At 38.7% G+C, this 20298-nt stretch overlaps 1 protein-coding gene across 2 annotated transcripts in view; it reads left to right on the top strand.

Moving 5' to 3' along the window:
• Positions 1 to 20298, top strand: part of LOC147060933 (amyloid beta precursor protein binding family B member 2-like) — a 32906-nt gene that overhangs the window by 9206 nt on the left and 3402 nt on the right. For both annotated transcript variants that reach the window (XM_085905804.1, XM_085905802.1), the window contains exons 7-13: positions 1207 to 1353; positions 1955 to 2082; positions 15767 to 15881; positions 17561 to 17636; positions 19409 to 19489; positions 19600 to 19715; positions 19828 to 20010. In XM_085905804.1, the coding sequence (XP_085761930.1) occupies positions 1207 to 1353; positions 1955 to 2082; positions 15767 to 15881; positions 17561 to 17636; positions 19409 to 19489; positions 19600 to 19715; positions 19828 to 20010 (846 nt within the window). The remainder of the gene's footprint in view (positions 1 to 1206; positions 1354 to 1954; positions 2083 to 15766; positions 15882 to 17560; positions 17637 to 19408; positions 19490 to 19599; positions 19716 to 19827; positions 20011 to 20298) is intronic.

Raw genomic sequence — 20298 nt, 5'->3', positions numbered from 1 at the left:
TTTGCATCTTACGTTTCCATACATGTCTCAGATTAGAATTGAAACTTGAAAAGCATGAAGTACATTGCATCTCTTAAAAGTCAATATTTGTGTCAGTGCCATCAGAACGGCAAGTCTTTGTGTCAACAGTCAGTCAGCTCAACAATGATTTCAATGTAAATTGCTGCCTAAGATTTGCTGACAAAGTCAGTATTCTAAATAGAAAGTTCCACTTTAGTCTAGGGGGAAGATTGATTGCAAGAGACTGGGAGAGAGTCAAATTCCACTTTTCCCGTTTGCACTGTAATTTGTTGACAAACCACCTCAATGCGTGGCACAAAGGAAAAACACAATTTCAAAATGGAAATGGGAAGATGGGACAATCTCATGTGCAAAAATAAACCACCTCAATGCGTGGCACAAAGGAAAAACACAATTTCAAAATGGAAATGGGAAGATGGGACAATCTCATGTGCAAAAATTACAGTGTAGTCTACTTTTTTTGGGCCACAAATTGTCATCCATGTCACAACAATTATCTTCACTCACTATGAGCAATTTCAGAAAACTGGTTGATCGTTGGATGATTTAATGCATCACACATTTCCTTTGAAAAAGTTAATATTCACCTAGGGAACAAGGCTCATGGAAATCATAGGCTTGACATATGACAACTTGTTCAACTATAGGGCTTCAGCTGGCAAAAACTTGTACTATGAACTAATGCCAAAATGTTGTGGCGTGTGAGACAATCCAACAGATCGATACTTTTTGGTCGACATGACATAAGCAACTGATAATGTTGGAAATGGCATATGTGAAAATACAAAAAGTAGTTTTGAAAATTTTAATTCAGATCTAAGAAACCTACAAAAGCATTTAATAAGAGCCTCTTGTGTTTGCTTGAAATTTGGAATTGTTTTTGGTTTTTGCAAGATAATTTTTTTTGCATGTTCACCTCAAAGTACAGAGGTGAAAAAAATCATAAATGTCATGTATACAGTAGAGCCAGGGACAAAAGATAATGGATGTCATCTAATGGTGTAGGCAGCAGGTTCTGTTTTTTTGCACAATTATATGTTCTTTTTCCTGACATTTCAAGAAAGAATTACATCTCATTAATATTATTTTATGACTAAAAGCTATGTGAAACGCTACACAGTAAAAAAAAAAACCTGTGATTTAAAACAAAACAAAAATAATCCATGAATGATGTGTTCCTCCTAGTCATTTCCAGTACGGTCCTTGGGCTGGGTGGAGATGGCAGAACAGGACTTGTGTGAGGGAAGGAGCAGCGTGGCCGTACATCATTGCATAAGACAACTGTCTTACTGCAGAAGGGATATCCGAGACTCAGCCGGCGTCTGGGGAGAGGTCAGTTACTTTTGTCATTATCTAAGTGCAGGGATAATATCAAGCACTGTATGAGCGCCATTTGTGGAATGTCATGAAATACAAATACTTTGTTACTCGTATGAAGTATCATGCACTTTCACAGTGCTTTCTACCCTTTGTCAAAATAGGCTTGTTACTTTTTTCAGCTTCTGCAAATAACAACCTGACGTAAAAAGGTAATTGCTGTCATTGCGAAAGGCAGCGAGGTAGTTAAAATATTGATTATTTGGGTATTTTTAGGTGGAAAAATTCTCTTAATCCTTTTTTTTTTTTCATGTTGTCTTGGAAAACACCAATTAGAAAGCTGTTGTAGCACAAAAGACTGAGTCATCATGAGCGAGCATCTCCCCCTCTTCAGTATGGCCACTATGCAAGATAATAAAAGGGGGAATATTTTGTGTGCATAGGAGTTGTTTCATTTATGTTAAGAATTTTTGTCATCATTTTCTAAATCATTATTATTAATACCAATATTATCAAAATAACTGACAATAACAATTTGCTTGTACAGCAAAAATAAAACATCAACCACAAATAATGATCATGTGGTAAGCTCATGTTTTTTTTTCTGCTCCCAAAGGGTAAAGGAATGCTTCTGGTGCTTCAAGACCGCATGTTGACTCTGGTTGACCCAGATGATCAAAGCCTTCTGCACTCTCAGCCAATCAGCAGCATCCGTGTATGGGGAGTGGGCCGTGACCATGACAGGTATTTGAAATGCCATAAAATATGCTTTAAAGCTTTTTGGAGAGCATGATTGGCTATTTGATCGCTGCTTGTGTGATTTGATGAGATACAAAAAGAAAAAAAGTAAACACTAGAATTTGTACACCCTGCAAGAAATGGAAAGCTCATTACAATTAATAATATTGCATCATTTTCTGTGGACATTTGCACTAACTGCATTCACAACATCATAATGATCCTCAATGTTCAATATTTCCATCCATCTCCTGGTCTCAAACAGTGTGACATGAGCCTGGGTTGGATGGATTTCCATTAACTACCTACTCTAGCTCTGTCCACACTTGTGGTCGGATTTTTTTTTTCAGCGAGGGTAGCTTGATGTAAGAATATCAAATCAAAGCAGTAATCCTTACAAAGACAACTGTGCAGCGTGGCAGAACGTGCTTCCAAGAAAATTTGTGTTTATCTCTTTCACCAAGGATTGTATGGATATTGATAGATTTCAGTGTTACAAGATTAATACCCAGATTTTTCTTTCCCTCTTCTATGCATTGCTGCAGTTTTAATGATGGGTAATATTAAGAAGCAATGCAGTTCTGTACTAGTGAGGTGTGATACTGACAGGTTTTAAATCATATCACTGGATCAATAATGATACCTGTAAGTCCCTTATACTTCTTATGTCTCAGAGAGTAGAGAAACGTTCGCTGTGTCTCTCAGCAGTAATGGATAATGTGTGTAGCAGGAGGAAGAAGGCAGGGCTTGTTCTGCTATTGGTTTTATTTGCAGCTTCACTTTCTCTTTGCCTCACTCAAATACCATTTTGTTCATCACCCCCAGCTTGAGGAAAATTTTAAGCTTGTTTTTGTTTGCGTCATTTGAAGCATGGCACTTTTTTTTAAATTCCCTTATTTATTGCCTTGAGCTTTTTGTGCGTCTTACCATTAGACTGTCACAAGAGGGCAGCAGAGCCAAAGCCCATGCTTCAAGAGAGTGAGATACTTTTCTTTCCTCCTATATGCTTTGAAATAAATTTCCAAAGTGTATCCTTGAGTATTCACTCATTTTCTTCCCTGAAAATACATTTGGGCTAATGTCTTGAGAGGTTTTTGGAAGAGAAAGTTAATTTTCTGAAGAGTAGGAAAGGAGAGCATTGTGGCTTGAGGGGTCAAAGTGTCTCTAGCCTGTTTCTTAATTTTAGTTGCTTTTTGGTAGCTTCTCTATAGAGCAATTCACACCCAACGCCAGCTGTTGTTTCCTTTTCAACTGGTAAATTAATTTAAAGATAGGCGTGGTGGAAAGTCAGACATTGTTAACATAATCATTGAGGGACTGGCTAAGTAATTCACGAGATGGCAATAAATGGAATGTCCTAACTTTGGTCATAATGTAGCTAAGGCATCTCCGGTTCTTGAGGGCCGCTGTCCCTCATCCCTTGTTATTATTTTAATCATTACCACAATAACGCATACTGGCAGATCTAAAGTTAGATCAACTTTGTAGCCAATCTACATAAACCATATTGGAGACAGGTCCACAAAAAATAAATGATATATATATATATATTTTTGACTGAAATGTTTATGAACATGCGTCGCTTGCTTCCTACTGAGGAGTGTTCTCACCAATGTGAATGTTGCTTTCTTGGTCCAGCTTGATTCAAAATGAATGAGCCCCACAGCCATCTTAAGTTGGGCGGGGCAGAGGGGCACAGGCGGGGGGGTTGTTGGTCCCTCGATGAAATCATGTAGCTAAATCTGGAGCACTCAGCAAGTCTGAGTATCTGCATGCCCCTGGTTGCATGTGGAAACGTTATTGTGTGTGTGCGTGTGCACATGGGCTTGAGTTGATGAAGTCCTTAGTCTAAAACTAGAGCACTCTTTAATGTTTCCTCCCATGTTAACTGAGTGTTTTCCATGTACTTCCTCCATCCCTTATTTTGGGCTTGGTCTTCCCACTCTTTGTCTCCAGCTCTCATTTTGCCTCCCTCTCGTGTCATTGGCTGCTCAGCTCAGTCAGCATCTTCCTCCCGCTGCTTCTCTCGCCTTTGTGCGAGCTTTCCCATTTTTAACACTTTCTGTAGGACAGGCAAAGGGGAAAGATAAGAGCGACTCTAGGGGGGAGCAGGTGCTGACTCTTAGGTGGGAGATGCCTCCCTTCTCACATCGAGTGACTCTTGAGACAGAGGTGTAGTCCTAGTTGTGGGAATCGACAGTTGGAGGAGTGAGTGAGGAGGAAAAGAGCTCTTGAGGATTAAAAAGAAAAAAGAAGAGGGGGAGAGACACTGAAAGCGTCACCGTTGAAGAACAAGCGACACGAGAGCTCTATCGCAATGTCACAGCGGCAAAGGAGTTAACGAGGCGAGGAACTATTTTGTGACACGGCCAGCATGTCTGCCTGTGTGAGTATCTTACCTCTCCTTTATTAATGAACACTGTCATTAGTCTCCCTTTTATTTGTCACCTTCTCTGCTCGCTCGCTTCTTTGCTACGGCTTTGACTTGATGTGTATGAGTTGCTCGCTTCCCGGCTATAAGTCAGGTGTGAGGATGCAGGCTGATGCTAAGCAGATGTTTTGGGGGACTTAAGATAAAATGCAAAGAAGAGAGAAGGATGAAGTAAGCAAACGGGGGATTGGGGGGAGGATGCAGAAAACAAGATTAACGTTCGGATGTGCTGCGGGGTGATTCAAAGTGGCAAATATGGAATATTTTACCACTTTATTTCAAACATCTTATATTCTTTATGAAGTGCATAATGTGCTGGTTTATGCATTGATAGATTCTGTGTTTATTGTGCATGTCTTTTTTTCTGACGGGCAATTGAGGATGGGGTTGTGACTGATGGAAAAAAATGAAGAGCAAAACGAGAGTAAAGATTTATGACAGAAGAGTAGGAAGGAAGGGAGGGGCTGGGGAGTGGGTCTCTTTTTTTCGTTGTTGTGCCTTTAACTAATATCTTTTGGGGAGGCTGAAAGAGTTGAATGGCATTTTGATTCATTTCAAAATTCTTTCGGCAGTTTTTGAGGGAAAAGAAATTAAGTATCTTGAGGCACCACAGAATTACAAACACTTCTCAATCATTTTTGTCCAGTTCTACATCACTTACTACAATGAAATATTGCCAATGTACAGCTCTTTATTCTCTTTGTAAAGGCAGATTATTTGATACTTGATCCAGTTTTTGTTTTTCTAATGACTACAAGCATGCATCTTTCATTGATATTCATCATAGGTTGGACATCCTGTCCAAAGCTAGCTGACCTTTGTTGCACATAATAAAAGAAAGAAAACAAGGAGCCCTTGAGGGTCATTAATATTTTAAGGCTCAAGCTATCACCTCTATTTATGTCTATTGGTTTGCATGTTTTAGCTTTTGGCAGCGCCCATCTCATTTGCTGATGGCACGGCCCCTTTAACCTTAATTAATATGCAAGACTCATCTGATGGCCCTCTGGGACACAACCCTGATCGCCCAGACACATTGGATAGACGCCACGGTGATTGATGGCCTCCCCCCACTCCCTACCCTCTCACACACCAACTTCCCTCATCACTCCTCCATCCTTCCGTCCTTCCACAATCCATCACAGCCACTTGTCCACTCGCTGTTTGGTCGTTGGGACATGTCCACTCAACCTCCCACAAAGCCTGACTCCTTGAAGGGTCATCATGGACTGTGATGAAACCAAGACATTGCCTCCTCCTTCAGTGTCGCTGCTGCCTCTTTATTGCCCACATTAGGCATGGTTTAGCTCACCTGGTTGTAATACGTGTCTTCCTGACAGATTATTCATTGTGCTCCCGCTATAGATCTTTCCCATCGCTCCTTCGACCAATAAATCTTTCGCCAATAAAATTCTTGCTCATCCTGGCTTGAGAGGGCAGCCATGAGAAGTGATGCTGGTCACATAGCAATGTACACACCATGATGGTTGTCTAGGGTCTCGCTTTTAGGCTACATTTACACAATGTTCCTGATGGCCGGCCACATTGGGGTTATCTGCTATGGGACTGTGGACATTTTTTTTCCCCCCGTCATCTACTCTTGTGTGCAGAAGATTAAGTGCCATACGTACATGGCTGTGAGTATTATATTGTGTGTCTACATGTGTTTCGGCACCATTTGTGTTTAAGTGGCCATTGCTTCAAAGGTTTTGAAAATCATTCCTAGTTTTGTAATTATGCTGCATTGTGTGTTAGCATTAAACTAGTCGGCTTTCAAGTTCTGCGGTTTGGTTAAGTACAAATTGTGTAATTCTCTGTTTTATTTTGTGGCTCGTATGCAAAAGTAAGTCGGATTGCTTGTAAGTTAAGATAGCAACTGTATTTTAATATTCTCATTTTTTAACTAACATGATAATTTATCTTGACAACTACCTCAAAGGTAATTGACGACCTTTTAAAAAGATTTGAATTATAGATGCCACAGGACTAGGGATGGGAACATGCAATGTATTAAATCGTTAATGAAATCGGAATCGTAAAAATCATATCAATTCCCATCCCTCCACAGATATGTATATATTATATATTATGGTTCAGTTCCCAAACTATCAACATAGGCCTCACCAAACAGGTATGTCAGATGTCAGATAGACTATTTCTTATTTTTTGTGTTCAAAGGACCCACCTTAAAGAACCTGCCTGTGCACTATGAGATCAAGTGCACATACAGTGAGTGTGCATGAATCCTGCGTTACTGCACATGCAGCAGAGCTAATTAGGACAGAGTGTAATTCTAACTACACTGTGAGCAAGGTTTGGAATCACTTGCTGAAATCCCTGCTCTCTCCCACACTCTCTTTATCACCTCCCATTACACACAAACACATAAACACACAGCCACACACACAAACACACATGAATAGAGGCCGTTTATTGAGGTGACATTTCACTGAAGCTGCACGCACACGAACATGCACATATGTCAATCCTGCACATACTTTCCAAATCAGTGTGATGTAAAACGATCAAATGCAGAGAGAACAGCAGGACATTATTAGTGTGAAGGCGAAGGCCTTCACACTATTGTTATTCTACTTTATTTTTCTTCTTATTATTATTAAACAATTTATTCCTCCCACTTTTTTGACACCTAACTACTCCCACATGCTTTAACCGATTCACCCCATTCCAACTTTCACACGTTCCAAAAATTCACGGCATGACTGCTAGTATTTCATTTGTTCATAACATTTACCGTTTTTGCATAATTAGCAAATTTGTGCCTTAAAATCCCCCATTCATTCTTAATGGCGCATTAGACACGAGCGACGTTCAGGAGTGAGTTCAAATTTTGACATCTGACAACTTTTTTCATGATTTATTTCCTTAACTCATTTATTTAACTCTTTTATTTTTTATTTATTTATTTTCCATTCATTCATTTAGTTATTCATTTAATTTTAAGTTAAAAACATCATTTTACCGTTTTAACGGCATTTACCGTTTTTATTTCTTGTTTAATATCATCATTCCACCGCAGCAACACTAAGCCGCTGTTTAGCTCAGTAAGAAGACAATGGTCCTTTGAATACGAGCCACGTGCGCGAGCGAGTTCGAGTGCCGCTTGGCCATAATTTTTTTATTCATTAATTTTTCATTCATTCAATTTTAACACATTTTAATAATTATTTTCATCATTCATTTAGTTTTTCATTTAATTTTAAGTTAAAAACATCATTTTACCGTTTTAACGGCATGTACCATTTTTATTTCTCGTTTAATAGCATCAGTCCACCAGAATAGCACTAAATCGGTGTTTAGCTCAGTAAGAAGAGACTGGAATTTGGAGCACGAGCGCTGTTCCCGTGCGAGTTCGAATCCGGCTTGACCAATATTTTTTTTTCATTCATTCAATTTTAACACATCACTTTAATAATTATTTTCATCATCATCATTAATTTAACATTTTTATTTTATTTAATCATCAATTTACCAATTTTATGTCATTTAATCATCATTTCGAGTCCCACAATAGTGTGAAGTGCCTTCGCCTTCACACGCAATTTCTCCAGAAATTGCCAATTCTAGTCTTACTCGCTCTTTCACGCCCACCCACAATTCGTCTCTTCTCCCTCTCGGCCCCCTCCTTTTCCATCTCCCCCCTTATGCCGATGCTGTAAAATATGCAACGGAATATGACGAGTGTTGACATGTGGGTGTCGTGTGCCTCCCAGCTTGTGTTACCCCTCTCTTCTAGCCCCCCACGCCTCTTTTTTTCTCCTTTTTAGCCTTCCTTGCCTTGCCAAATCCTTGGAATCAGGTCATAAAGTGTGCGTGGATGTGAGTATGAACGTCACAAAACTTCATCGTGATTTACTTAGGCTTCCAAAACTGGCTACTTCTAGTTAGTACTTCTCACCAAACTGAGTGATCCTTGGCTGAAAACACTAACACTGTAAATTTATATATATGTTCGTCAGAGCAGACTTGAACTGAATTGAAATAAGATGGGGGAAAAAAAATGGCATTTATTGCATTGCTCTCAGCTTTTAGGTTAGCACGCCCCAAAAGTGTGAAATAGCAGCTTGACAAAATAAGACTTGATGGCAACAAATGCTAAAGGTACTTTATCAGTGGGTAGTGATTCAATCTTTTCCTCCAAGCATAAGTTCTCGCAATACATTTCAACAGATATTTAGACAAGTTTAGGATCAACAGAAATATGCCATGTTTGTTTTTGGTTTATTTTCTTTGCTTGCTTTGTTTGAAGTTTAGTCTTCTCTGCTACCTGTCATCATTTTTGTCATCAATTCTATGCAAAGCACTCTTGGTTGCCTGTGGCTATGAAATACATGAAACAATTTGCATTGAGATTCAGAGGTGGGTGTTTTCTCCCAACCACAAGTAGGCTATTGGCAAAGTGTCTTCGGCAAATTCAAATACTGAAAGTGCTGTACAGTCCACTTTTCTCGATAAATCTTTCTCTTTGTTCCTCATTTCTGCAGGTTTCTCATCTCCATTTTATTTGAATTTGTATCAAATTACTGGTACTTTTGTTATGTGCATTTATCATCACGCAATTTAGTTAGAATTCTTTCTTCACAGTTGAATATTGACGATATGATATGATATTATTTTATTCGTAATTGTAAAAATGTGAGACAAGCTATTGTGGATTGTGAGGCATTAGCGGAAGACAGATTGTCTATTTAGAAAGACATATTTAACCTTGGTTATGGACAAAAGTAATTGGACACCTGCTCCTTTACTTTGCAACGGTGGATGTTTTTCCTCTTCAACCCATGATTGATGAATTTATTGATAAAGATTTGACAATAATTTATTAATAAAGATTTGACAATACTTTCATCCCTAATGGAGGGGTCAAGCCAATGTCACAATATTGTCAACTATTAAAGAATCATCATCATTTTAATCTAAATCTTTAAAAGAGTATATTTCCAAATAATCGAATGTATAGTAGAGAAAACATATTTAAGAAACTGCTGCAAAATCTTATGATCTGAAATTGCTATTCATGAATATTTGTGAATATTTTTTTTGTTTGTTTTACTTCTGACAACTTCCAAATGCAAATTTTATTACTTTGTTAAACACACGGGTCTTTGATTTATGCTTGATTTGATGGTAAATTTCAACTTGGAGTGGCAATAAAAATGTCAGACCTCTATTCAGATGAATTGCACTATGTCCGCTAATCTGTGTTCTGCTAAAAATTGGGAGAACAACAGATCATATCTTGGAAAAACTCCCTAATGGCAGATGAGTGTGTTTCACTCCCAAGATGTCTGCAATCAGCATTTCCCTTTGCAATTACCATACAGTGTTTACAGTGTGTTAGCATAGCATACTCTGTGTTTTGTGAAGCTGTTTGATCACCGGAGTTTGTGTGTACACACATTGTCTTACTCCCGTGTGCGTTTTAGTGTGTGTCACACAGATGGTTTGGTGAGGACATCAGTCTCCACTGAGCCATTCCGGATCACTAGGGAAGTTTTCTCTGTATTGTTTTCAATACTCTTGCAATGATCTTTTATTGCTGCAGTTTGGGGAGTTTATGATGTCGTCTTAGAACACGAAGAGGCAAAATGAAGACATTTGAAGCCTGTTGTGACATTGGTGGCTTGCTGCCATCTCAGTGCTAATGAACTATGTTGAGATGAATTAGGAAAATTGAGTGAAGCAAATGTAGTCCTTTGTCATGAGCTTGTGACATTTTATGGCAATTAAAAGTAGATTTTGGGAGGAACCTTCCTTTGTTATTCACTGAAAAACTCACTTTAAAACAAATCTTCTGTCATCTTCAGGCCAAGGACCAATAGAATGTCGTGAGAAGAAATACTTCATTTGGTCAGGCCATATCTTTGTCTAATAATGAAAAAATGGCTTCCCCATTCTGACATCCATAGGCAATTATAAACCTTTTTCAGTGAGTGTCAATTGCTTTACGTTTTTCCTTTCCAATGTTTCGTATTGTCTTTCACATTGTTACTCTATATTAAGTGTCATTCTCTTACGCAAACAGAAGAACTTGGAATGGACGCATCTGATAACTCTGGTGGAATTGTAACAGACAGAGTAAAAAATTCAACTGGATCTTGTGGTTGCACTCTGTAATCAGATATAATCCCATATTTCTTTTTCTTAAGTATGTCTGAACATACGTTATCTGTTTCTTCAGTGTTTGGTTCAACCAGTGATATTTTGTTCTGTTGTCTTGGGCAGGTCACGCTTGGAAACGCTGTTTAAAATCTCAATGTGTTTGACCTGGTTAAATACAGGATATTGATTGATTAATTGATACATCCTCACCTTTCAGCGCCGTTTCCTGACTGCCTACCTTTAGGGCTTTCATTCATTGACTCCATATCAAATCATTCTGTCACTAAGCAATGGATCAGTGAATAAGCTCCTGTGGCCTCTTAAGCAAAATCCTCCTACATTAGAATACAAGCCCCATCGCAAACATCCGCATTGAAACCATTAAACTGTCTATTATAGTGTAAATAATATACACACTCACTGACCACATGATCAGGCAAACGTTCATAATCTAATGACATCCGGTGCGAGAGCTCTAAAGATAATCCAAATGCACTCGCATCACCATGAGGGTTTCAATTGATTCAAAGAATGACAAAAAGGTGACAGAAACTATAAAATCCAAGGAATTATCAAAATAATTCTGCCATGAATTGACAGGGATTAGGATAATTCATGGGAATATTCATTTTAATCTTTATGCTCTTTATATATTTTTTGTTATTGATCCATGACTGACTATGCTACTAAACGTTTGACCTTTGTGCTAAGTAAAACAAAGACAATCTGACAGTTTTTTACAGTTACTGTTTTTGTTGGAGGAGTTTTTGTGCAGTTTGATGTGAAGTTTCTGATTGAAATGAAGACAATTGTTTCAAGAGACGTTGTGGAGGTTGGGAGCAAAACATGCACGCATGTGTGTGCGCATGTATTTGTGTGCGCGTGAGATGGCAACCACCAACTGTAGCAGGCAGCAAGACTCAAACTCTTATTCTGAAGTTTTGGTCTGAAATCTACCACCTGCTCCCATACGCATTTACAGACACACTCAATAATATTGAAACACACTTGAATCATTTTATGCTTCAAGATTGTGAGGACATCTGACTCGCAGTTTTGAGGTTGTGGCTTCGAAGCATGTGTGGAGTTGGCATGTTCTCCCCATGCCTGGAGGGATTTCCTCCAGGTACTCTGGTTTCCTCCCATGTTCCAAAAACATGCATGGTAGGAATAGTGAGTGACAAGATGGGACAGCCAAAATTAACAAGTAGACAGTTTCTTTGATGTGATATGTTCTTGTAAACAAAGAACAATGAGAATGAGCAATGTTTACACGCATCCACATAATCCAACACCTGATGTCGATCTTCGATGGAATGTAATAACGTTGCTTCTTTCCCTGTGCTCTTGTTTTCCTTTCCATTTGCAACCCCAACTTCATTCTTACCTTCCTCTTTCTTGCTGCGCATTCTCTCATCTTCATCTTCCTCTCCCTCTGCTTCCTGGGAACCAGAGAAAGGTAAATCTAACTTTTCCTGTTTTACTAAAGTGTGATTATGTATCTTCATTTTTGCCACAATCATGGATTGGCAACAGATTGGTTTATTTTATATTTTTAGGGGTTGCCTGTGGAACCACATGATCTTATTTACAACAAACAACTTTACAAGGGATTCATTTGCGTACTCATCAATACATACTGATACTTGATAATCCCATCACGTTATGTAATGGTGATGAAAATGTTTTATTTTCTTCAATTTCTGTTCAAAAACACACACACCTTCATAATATAAATATATGATCATGGCATCAATATAAATATAATAAATATATAATCATGGCATATGTTTTACTCAAATACAACACATTTTACAATAACAACTTATGATAACATGAGGAAAAAAGTCTGTGTCCATCTGGTACAACCCGGAAGGTACGAGTACAATACCTCTATGAACTGCTACTACATCCATGAGCTGTCGAAGCGATTCGTCGTGTCACCATTGCAACAACGACTGAAAGTCTAAAAACTGGCAGCAAGCCAGTGTGGCCACGGGCTATCAAGAAAATCCAATGCCTTTTGTTTCTCTCCCCATGAGAGCCTATAGTGAGGTCATAAACACACCATTTGTAGTGGAAGCCGAAAAGTGGCTAATTCTCCTCGTTGGCACGCTGCTCAAACGTTCTCAAAGCGGGCCCAGTGGCTACATCCACACCTCACACACGCCACATCACATTATTTCCTTTGGCCACAGGCGAGGAGTGTTATCGACCTTGCCTGTATGAGCACAATTAAGCAGTATCATAGCTTGGGTAATGCACTCATGAACACAAAGCTTTTTATGATGAGCACCGGCTGTGACTGCTGCATCGTTTCCATTTGTGCAGATGATGGTTTGGAAAATGTATCAGATGACTTGAATGACAAAAGATTTATTTTGTATTTTATGCCCCTTCTGTGATCTCATGGGTGTGAATATCTTAAGACTAGCGATGATTGAACTAGCTGAAGCTAATCGAGCCAATTATCTTCCACCAACAACTTATTTTCATACTTTTGGACTGCATCGCCTTTCCGCTGGGAGATGCTCAAAATAAGTCTTTAGTCGACTTTAAGAGTTAAACATTGATGCGGATGTCGACTTGACTAATTGGTCGACTTGTGGACTAATTGATTCAATTTCTACCGATGACATTCATTGCGGATCAGGTTAAACCTATGTTTCCCTCTAGAGAGCAGTAAAGAAACATTTGGCCCTTGACTTTTAGCTAATGACGCAGCGGACGTTTTTTTTCTTGATGACTGTAAACACAAAAAAAATCAAAAATGCTAAAACTTGTTTTTCAAAAAATATAAATAATGTGCCCTCCCCTACCTACAATGTACTTTTCTCTTTGCTTTTCTTCAATCACACCATGACTAAATATGTCTACACTTTGGTTTGTGTCTTAAAAGTTTCTTCCCTCCATCATAGTTCCTTGACACCAAAATACCACTTGACCCCAAAGCCCTACTTTTATATTACAAAGGCTTTGGAATGATTATGTGGCATTTCACGGTGTTTCAGAAAGAGCACAAAAACTGAGACTAGGCAGACCATTCCCCCCCCCCCAAAAAGATCCACAAATAGGTGAATTTACAAGCAGCACATTGGTGCTGCAATGGCAGAAGATTAGACATTTATTATAACGTTTCCTCTTCCCACACCTTAAATTTATGAGGTTTTACAAAAATAGCTCGTTTGAGTCAGAGGAATTACAGCCACCGTAGGGTATCGCCAGTACATCTCCATCATTACGGACTCAAAAAACAGAGCAGTTTTTTTGTTGCTGAAGGCAGCAAAAACATCATCTGTGAAGATGTTTTGTATTTGAGGCCTTAGATGAGTTTTTAGGTGCAGACAAATTATTACATACTCTGTAGAAGAAATGCACTGTCCTATTCTTTTCCGAAACACTAAATAAGGTGCTCTCTAAAATACAGCTCTTTGAAATTCCGCGTTAAGCCCCATCTCACTATTATTGTGGCTGTTAAATCACATGCCTTACAGTGTTGCTATCAACATCTTGATTGGTTAATTCAAAATTGATTTAAAAACACTCAAATTGATTTAAAAAGGTCCAAAATGTTGCTTGTTCACAGTGAGTTTTAGTAAATAATTTTCACATGTACCTAGTGAAAAGAACTGTAGCAACATATTTTTTATTTTGAAATTAAATTTATGATGCAAACTGCAGTGATGAGACCAAGCAAATTATGTTTTTTGTTTTTTGAAAAGTTGTTGAACTCATTTAAGAAAAAAGAGGTGATAGAAGATCAGGGGCATGTACACACTATGAAAGAGGATGGGGATAAAACGATTTCAAGTGGGGATTTTAACAGTCAGTTCCAGGAATTGGTATGGGAGATGTAAGCTGAGCACATCCAAGAAGCAAAGGGTGAAGAAAAAGTGGAATATAAATTGGCCATTAATCCAAATATTGGCACAAAACTAAACGCCCTCCAGGTGAAGCATTTCATCTCAATATGCATTAATGTCCCAAAGCAGCTCTTACAAGAAGTAATACCTGCAGGCTAGAGGGAGAGCCAGCAGTCATCATAATGCTGTTCAAATGAAATGGATCATATAGAAAACAACAACAACTCCTAAAGAAGCCAATAATGCCAAGGAGGCTTTTCCTCAAACAAAACAAAACATCTTTAGCCTGCATTGCATTTGATGTTTATTCATCGTCTTCTTTCACGTTGTGCACTCTTTGTAACTTGTTAACTTCACTCTGGACGTTTTGTTCTCACCATAAAGAAGATAAATGGAACCGTATGCCTGCTAATAAATGAGTTTCAGACATTAAAGGCCCATTTACGATATCTTCTTTTCCCTTGGCTGGGATCTTGAGAAAAAAAAAAAAAACTTCCAGGATTCCATTACATCAGTCAGCATTCTTTCACTTCACTTTTTTCTTTGCAATTTATTTTTATTTTATTTTTTGGGTGCGGAGGACTACATTTAGAAGCTGTACTGTCATTGGCTGTTACGCAAAAGAATCCCTGAATGTAAAAGTTCAATGTGAATCATGTCACATTGGCTCAAATGTTTTTTAATCCTCCGTCTATCCATACCTCCATCCATTTCAGCTTAAGTACTATGTTTACATTTTGATGGAAAAAATAGGTTTGATGTGCAGCACATTTTTTTGTGTACAGTTGAGTTCTATTCAACTTTTATTTCCAGTATATTTTCATTCAATCTTTCATAATTGTTCGAAAACATTACTGTAGGTAACAAAAACATTTTATGTGGAATGCAATTTTACTTCATCAGTTGGGTATTTATTTCATAACCCCATATTAAAGCACAGTGTTCAAACTGCATAATAGTTCTCGAGACTTATGATAGTCAATACATTTGCGGTGTAAAACCCCAGCCTCATTTTTGATGAACACTTGGGCCTACTGCATTACTGTATTTGAATGTTGCTCATTATAGTGGTACTTGCAGAGTATTTGTTGATATGAAAATTGGTGTTAAAAAAATTTGAGAACCACTCATATCAAAGTAATCAATATACTTACTTTATTGCCCCCACACCTTATAAGTGTCCTATGAATGGTCAGCTTCCAATTTTACTTCACAGTAATGAGGATGTCATGGTTTGGCCATGTGATAATTTGCATGGTTCATGTGTCCTCAGGGACTTTGCCTATGTGGCAAGGGACAAGAACACGCGAGTGCTCAAGTGTCACGTGTTTCGATGTGATACGCCCGCCGCAGCCATCGCCACAAGTCTTCACGAAATCTGCTCCAAGGTGGGTGCCACTACCAGTTCACAGCCACTGCCAAGCTTTCACACTGTGGTGGTTGTTGTGTTGAAAAGAGTGTTTTATTTTATCAAGCCCTTTATGTGTAGCTAGCAATGCTTGCAAACATGAGCCGTTTAACCATTCTAATGCTTGACCTTCAGTGTTTCTTAAGGCCAACAATGATTCAACTACAGATCTTCTCAATCAGCACGTCACCCTGTTTAGAGAGTTCAGAAGGCATAGGGATGTTGTTGATAGGCTGCAGACTGTCTTCAGAAAAGTTTAAGAAGATGGCGTGAAAATGTCGTATTTATTACACGAATGCTCTTATTAACCAAATAGTGTGTGTGTGTGTGTGGGGGGGGGGGGGGGGGGGTCCTTTGAGGTGTATTGCACAGAACAGTAAAAACACCATCATCAAATATCATTATTGTACTATGTATCTTGGATGACTAACGTGAATAAGTTAATTCAGACACTGCCAATGCCAACCTCGGATTTACTTACTTACTTACTTACTTACTTACTTACCTACTTACCTACTTACCTACTTACCTACCTACTTACTTACCTTCTTACCTACCTACTTACTTACCTTCTTACCTACCTACTTACTTACTTACCTACTTACCTACCTACTTACTTACTTACTTACCTACCTACCTACTTACCTACCTACTACCTACTTACCTACCTACCTCCCTCCCTCCCTCCTTTATGTTTATTTTCACACGTTCCCCAGCTAGATGTGATGCAAACCGACCACACGCATTTTGATGAACGACACTTGTAATCAATAGAGGGTGTCATACATACAAAGTGAGCGCAGTGATGGCGTGCAAACAGCACACTGAGTGCGAGCACTGCAGCAGAAGGGCAGCCAAGTGGAAGGAGGAAAACAGATTGCATCTTTTCACTCAGTTAAATTCAGAATTCTACAAAGATTCATTGAGTGATGGAATATGACACTGCCATTATTCCTCTGCTGAAATTAGCATCCAAAAATGATCAAAGGCTGAATAATAACTGAGCTTGTTCAGACAGAATAAATTGAATTTACTGGTCATGTGATTGTATATTTAAAATGAAAACCCTGAAATGGCAATGATGAAGCTAAAGTAAGATTTATAGTACAGAAGTACAAAAATATTTTTTTGTCTTGAGTTGTGAGCAATTTTGGTTTTTTTTTACCATCACAACCACACACAAAATTAACAGTTTGGCAGATAGTGAATAATTCTTCAGAGTGCTTTCTTTGAGGTATTGACTGCCCATTCCGTTTTTAGTTTACTCAAAAAATCATAAAAAAAAAAAAGTTGGATAAAACAATAAAACTTTGCAAGACAGAAGAAAAGTACAATCCTGAACGCAATTGATGAGCTGATTCGCATTGATGATGTAGCGATGGACATTTGGACAATAACACACATAGATAGACCATTTGATAATGCTCACAAGAATGTATTTAATATTTGTGGGAGAAAAAAAATGTAATGAATGCATGAAATCATGATGCGTGAACTGTATAGTTCTTTACATTCTGTTTATTTATTTATTTATGTTACATTCACTTTTTATTGTCTTCTCTAATTGCCTCTGTTTTTTTCTCCCTCTCATTGTTTGTGTTATGCCTGTGTTTTGTTTTGCTCCTCTCACCTATAATTCTGTGTTTTTCTATTGTCTAGATTATGGCTGAAAGGAAAAGTGCCAAGGCTGCAGCTGGCAGCTCCTCCCAGACTGGCTCTGATGTGCCCCTACAAGGTGTGGACACTCATATAAACACACTTCCAAGCACACACGCAAACACTTCTATCCTTTTGTGGTGTGCCCATGTGAAAAGGCAATTGTTGGCCACATGCTAGGTTTATGAAATTTAATATTTTGAGATTGCATGCTGTGTCGGTCTGATTGTGGTACAGCGGCACATATTCTGTTTGCTGCTCTGACGCTCTGATGGCCGTGGTACGTTCGTGGACTGATGGATATTTTCACCAACGTAAAATACACAGTCAAGTTGTGACACCTTGATTCTGATCACCACTCAGCTGTTGCCATAACAGCAGAGCGTCTTTAAATTTGACCTTGTTCTTATTGTCGCAATATTCATAGAGGTAGTCTAAAACAGTCAACAAAGTCATGTTGATTCTTTTGGATTTTAATCACAACCACTTTCAATAGTTTATTCCTTACACTGTCTAAAACTTTTTTTTTAAATCTGTCACTTTTATTGAAAATATACACAATTTTAAAAATATTTACTTATTTATTAAATAATTTATTTTGATTAAATTCTTCCACTCTCTCCACACATATAGGAATAGGACTTTATTTATGTAGCACTTTCACACCGTCTTTCGTTGTAATATAATTTTGATATAAAAACTGGTGTAACACCAGATTTTTTTTTTTGGTGGTGTGCCTTGAGATTTTTTCCAATGAAAAGGTGTGCCGTGGATGAAAAAAGGTTGTAAACACTGCTCTACTGGTTCTCCATCCCAAATTCTTGATGGTGGTTCATCCACCAGAATTGTGTACCACCAGTGTGAACTGTTGTCTGTCGCTATGTGAGCCTTGTGATTGACTGGTGGGCATTCCAGAGTGCACTCCGTCTTTCGCCCAATAGCAGATGGGACGGGCTTGAGATCCTTCTGACCCGGAACTGAATAAGCGATGTAGAAATTCGATGGATGGTTCTCCATCAATGTTCTTGTGCAGTGGGTCTCGGCAAAGGTATCTTAGATGGGACTACTGCTGATATCAGGAAAAAAAATCTCTGTCCTCTGTTTGCCCTCACTGTGCATTCAAGTGTAAAGAAAAAACAATCATAGTTTCCTGAAAGTGCCAATGGAAATGATACGAGAAAATCTCTATGTGAGTGCACTCTGATGAGGTGAATCCAGGTAGAAGACATTAACCCAGACAGATTTACGGTAGTCCGTCCATAGCCATCACCCAGGTGAGCTCATGATGAATTTCTACTCTCTGGAAATCACTATTTAAAAGAATTTCTACTCTCTGGAAATCACTATTTAAAATGCCGGCCAAATAAATGGGCCAAAGCTCATTATGAAGAACGGCAACGTGTGAACCTGTTCATAACAAGTGACTATGCGCAGAAGAAATGCAGAAAAAAATAAAAATCTGGGAGACCGGTTTCTATTATTTTGCTCTTTGCATGCAATGGAATAGAAACACCCCGTAGTGTGATCTGGTGCAGTTTTCATAACTCCAAAATTGAACTCACTAAAATGAGGTCCTCTGGGCGGCGTATGAACTTAATTGAACTCCCTTGCTGATGTCGATGCTGATGCAGGCCGGTACCGGCATCTTTGCGCAATCTGTTCTGCTGCAAGCCTCCATCTAAGCAAACCTGGCAGGACTCCCACCCAAAAAACTTCCAGCCCTAATCATACCAACTATGCAAATATCCACAAGCCTTTTTATTTCTTTAGTTTGATCCAATTATTAAATTGTCAGGACCACTGTCAAACGTAAAAACGTGGGTTTTTTTTGTTGTGTTTTCCACTGTTCAGAATTTCCATTGCCAAAGACTGAGCTGGTGCAGAAGTTCCACGTCTTCTATCTGGGTGTGACATCAGTGAATCGACCCATAGGTACATATGAGCCTGCTCTTAAAAATCAAACGGCCCCCTTCCGATATGCAATAAATTCCTCCCGTCGTCATCTCCTGCTTCATGCTCCCTTGTGTGTATTCTCTCCCTAGGTATGGACATCATAAATGGAGCCATTGACAGCCTGGTGTCCTCCACAGGCAAGGAGGACTGGACACCTGTCATTCTTAGCATTGCTGACACCACTCTGGCTGTTATCAAAGAAAAGGCATGCTTTGGATTATACACTATTATGTTCAGCACTAATTCTGTTAACTGTTAGGCGGATTCAACGCTATCTAGAAGAGATGAATTGAATTCTCATCATGATTTCTTGTCAGGAGGAGGAAGAAGAGGCATTGGTGGAGTGTCGGGTCCGTTTCTTATCCTTCATGGGAGTCGGGCGGGACGTCCACACATTTGCCTTCATCATGGACACGGGAAACCAACACTTCCAATGCCATGTGTTCTGGTGTGACCCCAATGCTGGATGTGTGTCTGAAGCAGTGCAGGCAGCATGTGTGGTAAAATCAGTTTCATGTCTTTGAACCATGAACCAATTTGTAGAACCAAAAAATGTATACAAAGCAGAAACATTGACAGTATTGTGTATTCATACGTATTCATTCATTCATCTTCCGAATTGCTTCTTCATTGAAATCTGTTAATATTTGCTCAACTCGTTTTTTGTTGCACTAACAATACAATTGTGAATTCACTTAACCAATTCAAGTCAACAATTTTTGACTGCATTTTGAAATTTAGTTGTATTTTTTTTCCTAGATAGTGTGATGTATTGCCACCATTTATGA

Source organism: Syngnathus leptorhynchus, chromosome 2 (genome assembly GCF_054491065.1).
Source record: "Syngnathus leptorhynchus isolate UIUO chromosome 2, UIUO_Slep, whole genome shotgun sequence".
Lineage (NCBI taxonomy): Eukaryota > Metazoa > Chordata > Actinopteri > Syngnathiformes > Syngnathidae > Syngnathus > Syngnathus leptorhynchus.
The sequence above is the reverse complement of the archived record's forward strand: the minus strand, read 5'-3'. Positions and strand labels throughout refer to the sequence as shown.